General features: G+C 62.1%; 1 protein-coding gene across 4 annotated transcripts; it reads left to right on the top strand.

Moving 5' to 3' along the window:
* The first annotated feature begins 1,158 nt into the window (after window positions 1–1,158).
* On the top strand, window positions 1,159–11,957 carry RHOBTB2 (Rho related BTB domain containing 2). Of its 4 annotated transcripts, none has more exons than XM_077191635.1 (10): window positions 1,163–1,496; window positions 6,174–6,375; window positions 6,530–6,633; window positions 6,727–6,912; window positions 7,681–8,705; window positions 9,531–9,649; window positions 9,723–9,873; window positions 9,958–10,046; window positions 10,824–10,929; window positions 11,008–11,957. In XM_077191635.1, exons 1-10 carry the CDS (start codon window positions 1,267–1,269, stop codon window positions 11,244–11,246), a joined length of 2,451 nt encoding a protein of 816 aa, XP_077047750.1. In that variant the 5' UTR covers window positions 1,163–1,266; the 3' UTR covers window positions 11,247–11,957. The 4 variants fall into 4 exon arrangements, with proteins under 4 accessions (XP_077047749.1, XP_077047750.1, XP_054506505.1 ...); XM_054650530.2 differs by lacking the exon at window positions 1,163–1,496 and adding an exon at window positions 2,853–2,984; XM_077191634.1 differs by having other exon boundaries at window positions 1,159–1,496; window positions 9,723–10,046.
* Window positions 11,958–12,177: the final 220 nt, after the last annotated feature.

Raw genomic sequence — 12,177 nt, 5'->3', positions numbered from 1 at the left:
GATGACAGCCATGGCTCACAGCCTGTAAGTACCTGCTGCTGCCTCCTCCCGCCCCTGCTCCTGGCACTTCTCCTCCGGTCACTTTCTCCAGGGACTTTGCTCTTTGCTCCCATCCCACCCACGCCACAGCAACGCCTCCGTTCCCCGTGGATGAGGTGGAAACAGCAGAGAAAAGGCAAAGGCGGGGTCCTGGTGCTGGGGGCTTTGGGAATGTGTGGTCCGGGGTTTTTGGGGTGTCTCCCTGTCCTAAATCCTCTTTGTCCAGTGAGGGATGCATTGCCTTGGTCTGTGCCAGCCTTTTAGCCCCTTGCAAGGTGAATGATGCTGGATTTGGGGGGCAGGGTGGGGGGCAGAGCCAGGAAAGCTGCAGCGGTTGCAGAGCATCCAAGGAGCATAAGGAAAATTGGGTTTGGGTTTGGATTGCTGAATCCTGTCCCCAGCCAGGCTGGGGAGGGTCCTGGCAGGGCAGGGTCCTGGCATTGCTGAATCCTGTCCCCAGCCAGGCTGGGCAGGGTCCTGGCAGCACCTGGGAGAGGTGGAAATGCCCCTGGCTTTAAACTGGAGCGTCATAAATTTTACTGGGGCTGGAGCAATGTCCACTCATATCTTGGATATCCTGAGGGCTTCTTCATTCCTGGCTGGGGAGGAGGAGGAGAGAGGATGCTGTGGGGTAAAAAGGAGGTTTGGTGTGACCCCCAGGGCTCAGCCTTGGCTGTGGAGTCAGGATCATGGAGCTGGACTGATGGAATTCCTTGGGGACAGGTTCAAGGGGCTTAAATTGGAGAGATTGGAGCGGGAAGCAAAGGCCTTTTAACCACAGCCCTGGTGGGGATCACTGCGGGAGGGGGATGGCACTGGGCAGCTGTGCCATGCCATGGGCAGCTGTGCTGTGCCACCCTGTGCCATTCTATGCCATGCCATGCCATGCCACGCCACAGCACGGGCTCGCTGGGGAACAATCAGCTGAGACTTGTTATCCTCCTCCCTGGGAGGAGAGGGGCTGTGAGCAGCACCCACGCTTTCCACAGCTGCTCCCGACCCCTTTCCCTGGCCCGTGCCCTCCTCGGTGCCTCGGGAACCTTTTCTGCCGGCAGGGAGGCCCGTGCGAGCTCCGCAGCCGGCGCGTTCCGCCTGCGGGTGACAATCGTGCTTTTGTTTTGCCTGGCTGCGAGAGGGGCAGGCGGGAATTTGGCTGCCCAGAAAGCTGCCGGGAACCCTTTCTTCCACAATTAAGCACCTGCTACAAGAGAGCAAATAAGCCAAATCATGCGGCTGGCAAACAAGCTTTACGTGTTCCTTCCCCGTGACCCACTCCAAGAAGCAGAAAGCTCCAGGCTCTGCGGCTCGGCTGCTCGCAGCTCCCGGGCCAGCGATTCCACAGCAATCCCGGGAGCTGCCGCTGCCGCCTCCAAACCCAAAAAGGGCTTTCCCCTCCCCACATTAGCGGCTCCATCTCCTTCTGCTATGGAGAGACAGATCCCCGTGCTGCGAGTTCGGTGAGGCTGGCGCCGGGCTGGGGGGGCCGTGCCGGGCCGGGCCGGGCCGGGCGAGCGCTGCGCTCTGCGCCGTTCGCTGCGGCGCCGCATCAGTGCCGGGGCCTGATCCGAGCGCAGGGATCAGGGCAGGCAGGGGGCCGAGCCTAGCGCGGCTCGGCGGCGGGGATGGGCAGGGAGAGGCGGCTGCAAGGCTCGGCCAGGGATGGCGAGGATCACATGATGCGGATATGCGGGGTCAGAGCGGTGCCCGCCGCCTTCCCGGCAGCCGCGCTGCAAAGATGACTCGGAGGTTTTTTGGTGCCCCGAGGGTTCAGATTTCGGGGAGATGCCCTGGGGGTGAGGAGGGGACTGTAATAAACCCCGTGGAGAAGGGGAAAAAGGCAGGACTGCAGCGTGTGGCCTGTGCTCGGAGGGATGGAGCAGCTTCGCCCTCCCCCCCCCGCCAGAAGCCCTGCGAGGGTTTGGGGGTGCTCCGGGGGGGCTGTGGGGCTTGTGAGGGGTCTCCTCCACCCCCAGCACCACACATGGCCCAGCTGGCAGCTGGCACCTCCCTAAATTTGGGGACAGGGAAAGGTCTCAGAGAGATCAGGATTGGGGGGCACGGGGAGGGGGGGAATCAGATGCAGAAGAAAGATGGAGGTGACATATAGGGGGGGTGGGGGTGTCATCCCCCCCTATGGATGTCACAGGGGATGGAGGGCAGGGTGGGGGTCTCATGCAGAGGGGGCATAGGGATCCCTGGAGTGCAGGATTGGGGGCCAGGATGGGAGGATTTTAGGGCCAGGATGGGGGTCCCAAGGCAGAATTGGGGCCACAACAGAGCCCCCTGAGAGGGAGGTTTAGGGGCAGGATGGGGTTGCATGGAAGGGAGGATTGGGGGACACAGAGGAGTCCCCTGAGAGGGAGAATTAGGGACACGATGGACACGGGGGGTCCGAAGGCAGAATTGACAGAGCCCCCTGCAAGGGAGGGTGAGAGGACATTACGGGGTCTCAAGGCGGATTTAGGGGGACGTGACAAAGCAGGGGCAGGACTTAGGGGCAGGATGGGGATCCCAGGGCAGGAGTGGGGGCCACAACGGAGCCTCCTGCAAGGGCCGTGCCGAGGGTCCCCATGCGCGGCAGGACGGGCCCGTACCCCCCCCGGGACCCCCCCCGTGTCTCTCCGAGCCAATGCGCGGCCGCGGGGGGGGCTCGGGGCGGGGCCCGGCCGGGGCCGCTTGTTTTTTGTGAATGAAAGGCGGGGCGGGCGCGACTGCAGCGCGCAGGGCGGTGCGCGCAGGGCCGCGATCCGCGCAGGGCTCCGCGCAGCGCAGCGGGCCGCGGATGCGGAGATCGGGGCGGCCGAGGCGCCGCCATGGGCCCCCGCGGGCCCGGCCCTGAGCCGCGCAGCCGTGCCCAGCCCAGCCGCGCCAGCCGCGCCGTGGCCATGTCCGGAGGGGCGAGCCCGGCCCCGGCCCCTGGGAGCCGCCGCTTCGTCTGTGTTGGTGTGAGTACCGGGGCACCCCCCGCGCTTCCGCCCCGCGCCCCGCTCCGCCTCCGCGCATCCTGCCCGGCCCGGCCCGGCCCGGCTCCCGGACGGGGCACGGCGAGGGCCCGGCCCCTCCGGCCCACCCGCGCCCCGATCCGGGTGGCTCGGCTTCCTCTCGCCGTGCCATCCACGCCGGCTCCCGGTGCTCTCCAGTCCCCTCGCCGTGTCCCGCACCCCCTCCCGGTGCTTCCCGTCCGCCTCGCGATGCCCCGCACCCCCGACCCAGGTGCTCCGAGCACCCCCAAGCTCCTCGCTGTGCCCCGCAGCCCCGATCGGGCGCTCCGAGCTCTCCCGAGCCTCCTTGCGGTGCCCCACATCCCCCGCCTAGGTCCTCCCCAGTCTCCTTGCCATGTCCCGCATCCCCGGTCTGGGTGCTGCGAGCACCCCCAACCTCCTCGTGATGCCCCGCACGCCTGGCCTGGGTCCTCCCCGACCTCCTCGCCATGCCCTGCACCCTCTCCCGGTGCTTCCTGTCCCTTTTCCAATGCCCCACAGCCCCGGTTCGGGTGCTCGGAACACCCCCGAGACCCCTTGCGATGCCCGCACCCGCTCCGGATCCTCCCGAGCCCCTTTGCGATGCCCGCACCCGCTCCTGGTGTTCCCCTACCCCTCTGCGATGCCCCGCAGATGCTCCGAGCACCCCCGAGACCCCTCGCAATTCCCCGCGCCCCCAATCCGGCTGCTCCCCGCTCCCTCCCCAAACTCCCGCACCCTCTCCCGGTGCTCCCCGTGCCCTTTGCGGCGCCCCCGATCCCGGTGCCCGCCGCATCCCCCGGCCCCGGCCGTGCTGCAGCCCCGCTCGGGGCCCCGTTCCTCCCGCACCGCCTCCCGCCGCGGCCTCCACAGCCCCGGCTGCTTCCGCGGGGCCGCCGGGCCCCGCTCCTCCCGCACCCCGCGGCTGCCCCATTATTTTTGGGCATCGCCGCCGTTTCGGGGCGGTTTCGCCCCGGTTTGGGGGTTCTCCTCCCCTGGCGAGGTGCGGGATGGAGGATTTGGAGCCTGGGAGTTGCTAAGCGACGGCTCCCGGGGTGATGGTGCAGTTGCCTTGGCAACCGCGGGCTGGGAGCCTGGAAGGAGCAATTTTGGGGTTCTCCTTGGGGGGTGTGGGTGTGAACTGGGTGCCCGTGGTTTGGGTGGGGGGCTGCTGGCTCCAGCCCTGCTCCTCTGGTTGGGGGAACTCCAACCTCTCGGCATCTGGGGTTATTTTTACTCTGCAGTGGATTTTGGAGCTGTTCTCAGGAGAAAAGTGATGGTGGAGAAGGCGAGGAGGGGGCTTGAGAAGGTTCAGCCCCTCCTGGGATGGTGTTGTGGGTGAGGGGCTGTGGGGCCAGCAGAGCTCCAATGAGGTTCTGCTTTATTGAGATCCCCTTTTTATCCCTGCTGCTGTCCCCCTCTTCCCCTCCTCACGGCAGGCACTGATCCCACAAGGATTTAGCCCTTAATTCCCATGAGGCACCAGACTTTCCGAGCTGGCTGGGCTGGGGGTGGGCTGAGCTCCCCACGAGGGACAAACATCCCAAGTGCCAGCTGCGGTTGTCATTCCTGTGCCTTCCCCCTCCATCCCAACCAGCTCGGCTGACTCGGGAGCACGGCTGGGCCTAAAAATAACCTCAGCAAAGCTCCCCGAGCACTCACAGCCCCCAACCCCGGAGATCTCCCGGTCCTACAGAGCCCAGCTGATCCCTGGGAGGAGCAGGGGACAGGGGGTGGCAGCAGAGGGGGATGGAAATGGATTTTGAGGGCTAATGGGGAAGGAGCCCACCTGCCCTGCTGCTGCTCCTGGTTTGCAATGCCCTTGGGATGAATTCCCTGCATCCCAAAGGAGGAGGGGGCCTGGAATGCGGTGACAACCACTCAGAGAAGTTTTGCCTCGGGACCAGCCCGGTGTGGAAGCGCTGGCACCCGAAGTGACCTGGATTTGTGCCACCTGCCTTTGCCTCCAGCTGCCCTCGGGGCCCCAGGTGTGCCCAGGGAGGCTGTGCATGGAGGGAGGCGCTAACATTGGGAAGTCCTTGCCAGGCTGCCGGTTTGGGGAGCTGTGGTCCCACGTGCAGGGCTCGGTTGCCATCGTTACCGGGTATTTTCGCTCACTGCGCTGGTGGTTTATTATAGCAGCTCGGGAGGCCGCTGCCAGGAGGGAGCAAGAGGGGGAAGAGATCCCTGGCCTTGGGAAGTTCAGAGAAATTGGGATGTGGGGGTTTTTGTCCTTCTTGTTATACCAAGGGGGAAGAGATCTTTGCCATTGGGGAGTTCAGAGAAATTGGGATCTGGGGGTTTTTGTCCTTCTTGTTATACCAAGGGGGAAGAGATCCCTGGCCTTGGGAAGTTCAGAGAAATTGGGATGTGGGTTTTTTTGTCCTTTTTGGTATCCCTCAATCCCTCAGTGCTTTTCCCCCTGGAAATGACATAATTTGTCCTTTTTGGTATCCCTCAATCCCTCAGTGCTTTTCCCCCTGGAAACCACATAAACCCTCGTGTTCATGCTGTGATGAGTTAATTCTGGCTGATTTAGGCTCTGGCTTTGAGCAGGGAATGGGTGACACACCTGGGCACACCTGGGTGCTGCTCATCAGCTTTGCAGCACCCACAGCACCGACATCTTTCTCAGGAGAGCTCCCAATCCCTGTGGCTTCCAAGCCTCTGGGAAACCTAAGGAGTTTCTTCTTGCTGCTCTTAGCTGAGAGCAAATGTCCCCTTGGGAATGGGATGGGAAAAGGGGGCCAGGTCAGTGTCCCCTGCCAGACAGCAGAGCCAGGCAGTGCCCGTGTGTGCACTCAGTCAGGCGGCTCTGGAAGCTTCTCTTGCAAATGCTGGAGATGGAGAAAAGGAAGAGGAGGAAGGGAGAGGAAAAAAAAAAGCCTCATCTCACATGAACAGGCATGAGCCTGAGAGCTGGGAGGGAGGAGGGCGCAATCCAACGCAGGCCATGTGTCTGACGTGGCACAGCAGCCACACTGCCACCAGAACATGAAATTTTAAAGGGGACTGGCGGGCACAGCGAGCTGGGAAGGGCTGGGCAGCTGCTGCAGAGCTTCCCCGAGCTGCCAGGGAGTGTCAGCATCCTCCTGCTTTGTGCCCCTGTGCTGCCCTGGAGACAGCCCCTGGCTGGTCCTGGCTGTGTTTGCCGAGCCCTCGTTCCCCCCGCAGGTCCCAATTAATGGATTCTGACATGGATTATGAGAGGCCAAACGTAGAAACCATCAAGTGCGTCGTGGTCGGGGACAACGCGGTGGGCAAGACCCGGCTCATCTGTGCCCGTGCCTGCAACGCCACCTTGACCCAGTACCAGCTCCTCGCCACCCACGTGCCCACGGTGTGGGCCATCGACCAGTACCGCGTCTGCCAGGAGGTGAGGGCTGCCAGGAGGCTGGGGGGGCTCATGGACGCCCCGTGGGGATCCCGAGGAGGTGGGGCTGTGGCTGACTGCCCGCGGTGGGGACAGCCCTGCTGTTGTCCTGGTGAGGCACAGGGACTGAGGAGCTGGATGGTTTCTGTTCCCCCAGGTGCTGGAGCGCTCCCGGGATGTGGTAGATGATGTCAGCGTGTCCTTGCGCCTCTGGGACACCTTTGGTGACCACCACAAGGACAGGCGCTTTGCCTACGGCAGGTAGGGACAGGCAGAGCCCGGCGCTACCCTGGGCAGGGAGGGAGGGAGGGAGTCCCCAAACCGGACCTTGACCCCTGCCTTGTCCCCTCACAGGTCCGACGTTGTGGTTTTGTGCTTCTCCATCGCCAACCCCAACTCCCTGCACCATGTGAAGACCATGTGGTACCCGGAGATCAAACACTTCTGCCCCCGCGCCCCCGTGATCCTGGTGGGCTGCCAGCTCGACCTGCGCTACGCCGACCTGGAGGCCGTCAACCGGGCACGCCGACCCCTGGCCAGGTGGGACCCGTGTGCCCCAGAGACCTCCCTGCCTGCCCTCCTTATCTCCAGAGCTCTCTTCTGTCAGAGCATCGGGGGGTAGGATGGTTGGGATGGATGGAGATGAGAGATCTCTGCAGCCAGGTGGGGAATTTGGGGTTTATTGCAAAGGGCCAAGGGCAGGGTCCTGCTGGGAGCTGCCAGGCACAACTCAGAGCAGGACTGAGAGAAGAGAGGGGGAGAGAGGATGAGAGGGTGAGAGAGTAAAAGGGGTAAGAGCGTAAAGGAGTAAAAAGGTAAGAGAGTAAAAAGGGTAAGAGCATAAAAGGGTAAGAGAGTAAAAGCGTAAGAGAGCAAAGTTCCTATTCCAATACAATAAATCTACTGTGTTGAATATTCTCATTCTCACTAACCAATCAAATACAATATACAAATCCTACAGCATTTACATACAGCCTATAAGAATCATTACATTACCATACTGTGTTACATTTTAAATCCTAAAAACTCCTCTTTAGGCCCCTTCTGCCAAGCTGGCAGGATCTGCTCTGACCCTTGGGGCTGTCTGCAGGCAGAGGGTGTTGTTCCATCAAAAGGGGATCACCTTCAGCCAGCCACACCATGGTTTTCCAGTTGTTCAGTAACTGAGGGATCTCAAAGCTGCTTTCATTTCAATCTCGCTTATAGTTTCCATATTCTCAAAATCTTTTACCAGACAATCATATTTATAAGGCTTTCCTGTTTCATCTTCCCCAACACTCTTCATTAATTATCTCCTGTCTATTTCAGGCCAATTAAACCTAACGAGATCCTTCCCCCGGAGAAGGGCAGGGAGGTGGCCAAGGAGCTGGGGATCCCTTATTACGAGACGAGCGTGGTGGCCCAGTTTGGTGTCAAGGACGTCTTTGACAATGCCATCCGTGCCGCCCTCATCTCCCGCCGCCACCTGCAGTTCTGGAAGTCCCACCTGCGCAACGTGCAGCGGCCCCTGCTCCAAGCCCCCTTCCTGCCCCCCAAGCCCCCTCCTCCCATCATCATCGTCCCGGACCCCCCTTCCAACAACGAGGAGCGTCCGGCCCACCTCCTGGAGGACCCCCTGTGCGCGGACGTCATCCTGGTGCTGCAAGAGAAGATCAAAATCTACGCACACAAGATCTACCTCTCCACCTCCTCCTCCAAGTTTTACGACCTGTTCCTCATGGACCTGAGCGAGGAGGACCAGCAGAGCAGCGCGGGGCACGGCTTCGGGGCGGCCGTCACGGCGGCCGCCGAGCGGATGCTGCACCAGGAGGAGAGGCACCACGGGCGGGATTTCCTCCTCAGGGCCGCCAGCTTCGACATCTGCGAGAGCGCCGAGGAGGCCGGACCCGGCCAGCGCAAACCGTGCCTTAGAGCCTCCACCAGTGACGGGATCCTGCGGGGCGACCGCTACGAGAACGGCGAGCGCGGGCTGCGGCGCGGCCGGAACCTCTCCTCGTGGAGCAGGGCCTTCACCAGCATCCAGGAGGAGATGGCCGAGGACCCGCTGACCTACAAGTCCAAGCTGATGGTGGTGGTGAAGATGGACGCGTCCATCCAGCCGGGGCCTTTCCGGGCCGTGCTGAAGTACCTGTACACGGGCGAGCTGGACGAGAACGAGCGGGACCTGATGCACATCGCTCACATCGCCGAGCTGCTGGAGGTGTTCGACCTGCGCATGATGGTGGCCAACATCCTCAACAACGAGGCGTTCATGAACCAGGAGATCACCAAAGCCTTCCACGTCCGGAGGACCAACCGGGTGAAGGAATGCCTGGCCAAGGGGACTTTCTCGGGTATGGCCCCAGGAGCAGCAGCCTGGTCCTTTCTGGGGGCTCACAGGGCGGGTGGGGGCTCAGAGCTCCTGGCTTTGCTCCGTGTGTGAGGGGGTGGCTGTGCCTCCTCCAGGGTTTTTGGTCACACTTTGCTGTGTGGGGATTTTTATCGCCGTTTTTTTCCCTCAGAAAGTGAGTGTGAAGCCCTTCCCCAGGGTTTCCTGCTCCCCAGTTGGTCCAGCAGCTCTGTTTATTTATGGAAGAGCTGCAAAGGCGACTTCCTCCTCTCCCGGCCCGGATTTCACAGGGTCATCCTGATTTATGAGGGGCAAGTGCCCTTAGTACGATTTCCCCAGCTTTCCAGCGAGCACCACGAGCCACCAGCACGAGGTGACATCCCAGGGGGATGTGAATGTCCCAGCCTCCCTCTGGCTGGATTTGTTTCGTGGAGATGGATCCTAATATGGTCAGGCTGTCCCTGTCAGGGACAGATGTGTGCTGGCCCTTGCACACCCCTGGGAGAAGCTGCAGAGAGCGAGGCAGGAGATCCCCAGCCTCCTTCCCAGCTCTCCAAGGACTCAGGTTTAGGTGTCACATTTCCTTGCTAGCAAATGTGGCAAATGTGCTGTGGGGTGACCTGGGAACACCCTTGGAACAGGCAGAGCCTGCTGAGGCTCTCCCCTGAGCTCCTCTGGGCTGGCAGGGAATGCTGGATCAAAATGAGCGATATTTTAGGGAAAAATACAGGATATGGCAGGATCTGTCCCCTTCCCTCTGCTCTCCTTGGGGTGAGGTGTTTTGTGGCTGAGCCCCAGGTCCCAGCAGCGTCCCTGTGCTTGTCCCCAGATGTCACCTTCGTGCTGGATGATGGTGCTATCAGTGCCCACAAGCCCCTGCTCATCTCCAGCTGCGACTGGATGGCCGCGATGTTCGGCGGCCCCTTCGTGGAGAGCTCCACCAACGAGGTGAGGAGAGCCCCCTGGGAGGGTGGCAGGGCTGGGGACACGGCCAGGAGGTGACAATGTGTGCGTCTGGCAGGTGGCACTCCCTCACACCAGCAAGAGCTGCATGCGGGCGGTGCTGGAGTACCTGTACACGGGGCAGTTCAGCTCCAGCCCCGACCTGGACGACATGAAGCTCATCATCCTCGCCAACCGCCTCTGCCTGCCGCACCTGGTGGCTCTCACAGGTGAGTCTGGGTGGCTGCAGCACGGCAGGGTGGCTGTCACCCCGTCCCAGCCACCCCTGAGCCCGTGTGTGTCCCCCTGTGCAGAGCAGTACACGGTCACCGGGCTGATGGAGGCGGCGCAGATGATGGTGGACATCGATGGGGACGTGCTCGTGTTCCTGGAGCTGGCTCAGGTAGGACAGGAGCCTGTGCTGCAGGGCTGGGGGTGCTCCAGGTGACTCAGAGGGGTCTGGCAGGGCTGGGGGTGACACACAAAGGGGTCTGGGAGGGCAAGGAGTGACACACAGAGGGGTCTGGGAGGGCTGGGGGTGCTCAAGGTGATACACAGAGGAGTCTGGAAGAGCAGGAGGTGACACAGAGAGGGGTCTGGCAGGGCTGGGGGTGACACACAGAAGGGTCTGGCAGGGCTGGGGGTGCTCAAGGTGACACACAGAGGAGTCTGGAAGAGCAGGAGGTGACACAGAGAGGGGTCTGGCAGGGCTTGGGGTGACACAGAGAGGGGTCTAACAGGGTGAGAGGTGCTCCAGGTGACACAGAGGGGTCTGGCAGGGCTGGAGGTGACACACAGAGGTGTCTGGCAGGGCAAGGAGTGACACACAGAGGGGTCTGGGAGGGCTGGGGGTGCTCAAGGTTACACACAAAGGGGTCTGGAAGAGCAGGAGGTGACACAGAGAGGGGTTTGACAGGGCTGGAGGTGCTCCAGGTGACACACAGAGGGGTCTGGCAGGGCTGGAGGTGCTCAAGGTGACACACAGAGGGGTCTGGCAGGGCTGGAGGTGCTCCAGGTGACACACAGAGGGGTCTGGCAGGGCAGGAGTGACACAGAGGGGTCTGGCAGCTCCAGGAGCTGGACAGCCAGGTCTGGCCTTGGATGTCCATGGAGCAATGAAGTGAAGCCCTGGTGCTGGCCGTTCCCGGTGGCCCTGAGCTGGTGTCCCGTCCCTCCCCAGTTCCACTGCGCCTACCAGCTCGCCGACTGGTGCCTGCACCACATCTGCACCAACTACAACAACGTCTGCCGCAAGTTCCCCCGCGACATGAAGGCCATGTCGGGAGGTGAGTGGCAGCCAGGGGGAGGTGACAGGGGGGTCCCTGCGGTGCCGGCACCGCCCTCACGCCCCCGTGTGCCCGCAGAGAACCAGGAGTACTTCGAGAAGCACCGCTGGCCGCCGGTGTGGTACCTGAAGGAGGAGGATCACTACCAGCGGGCGAAGAAGGAGCGGGAGAAGGAAGACTACCTCCACCTCAAACGGCAGCCCAAGAGGCGCTGGCTCTTCTGGAACGCCTCCTCCTCCCCTTCTTCCTCTCCTTCATCGTCGGCAGCCACAGCCTCCTCTTCCTCCTCCTCCTCCTCCTCCTCGGCTGTGGTTTGAAAGCCCCGTCCTTGCCCTGGGAGGAGACGGGGAGGAGGAGGAGGAGGAGGAAGGGCGGGATGCCCTGCCCCAGCGGCGGAGCAGCGGCCCCGCAGCAGAGCAGAGGGGCGGCCGCTGGGGAGGGGCTCAGCCCTGCTCTCCCCGCGGCGGGACCGGCAGAGCCCGAGCAGCAGGAGGAACTCGCGTTTACAGGAGCACCAGGGCTGTGCTGTGGTTTCATTTCGTGTGGAATTTTCGTTGGAAATTGGTTTTGTTTTTCGGAACATCAGCAGCATGAGGAAGAAGAAGATGAAGAAGAAGAAGAAACACATCCAGCTTCCACTTGGATTTGGAACCAGAAGCTCTGGGATGTGGTTTGGGTGTCTGATGGCATCTCACCACCTGGAGCCACCGTGGGGGTCCTGCCACCCCCTTGGACTCGCAGCAGGGTCAGGCACAGGGCAGGGCACCCTGGCCCCCAAATGCCTCCAGGCACTGCAGGATTTCCCCTACAAGTGGGGTTTGTCCTAATTCAGGGCATGGAGAGGACCAGAGTCCTCTCCTCCCTGTTCTTAACTCTTCAGTTTTGTTTAGACAGAAACTTAAAGCAAAAAAAAAGCCCCAAACCCAAACCCACTCCCTCAATCTGCCACACCAGAAACCAACCCTGAGCCCTGGGCTGGGGATTTTAGCCTGGAAGGCTCCATTGTAATAAATGGTATTTTAAAAGCCCGGCGTGGTCCCTGTGTGTGTGGGAGGAGCAGCTGGACAGGCACATCCCTGTGCCAGGCTGGGGTGATGCCATCCCCCCCTTCCAGCGCTCCTGGGACGGGCAGGGACAGCCAGGCCTGGCAGGACCCACCCCTGCTACAACACCAGGTGGCTTTTCCATCGGACTGACTCTGCCTGTCCCACCTGTGTCCCTGCAGGGCTGCCAGGCAGGGCAGGAGGC

This window comes from Agelaius phoeniceus, chromosome 30, assembly GCF_051311805.1.
Source record: "Agelaius phoeniceus isolate bAgePho1 chromosome 30, bAgePho1.hap1, whole genome shotgun sequence".
Classification (NCBI taxonomy): Eukaryota; Metazoa; Chordata; class Aves; order Passeriformes; family Icteridae; genus Agelaius; species Agelaius phoeniceus.
This window is presented reverse-complemented; position numbering and strand designations above follow the sequence as displayed.

Bases quoted from the DNA above. Each gene is read 5' to 3' on its own strand.
- RHOBTB2 (XM_077191634.1), top strand. From the start codon at position 1,267: ATGCGGCTGGCAAACAAGCTTTACGTGTTCCTTCCCCGTGACCCACTC. The intron at 6,913-7,680 runs GTGGGACCCGTG...TGTCTATTTCAG, and splicing joins GCACGCCGACCCCTGGCCAG to GCCAATTAAACCTAACGAGA. The intron at 8,706-9,530 runs GTATGGCCCCAG...GCTTGTCCCCAG, and splicing joins GGCCAAGGGGACTTTCTCGG to ATGTCACCTTCGTGCTGGAT.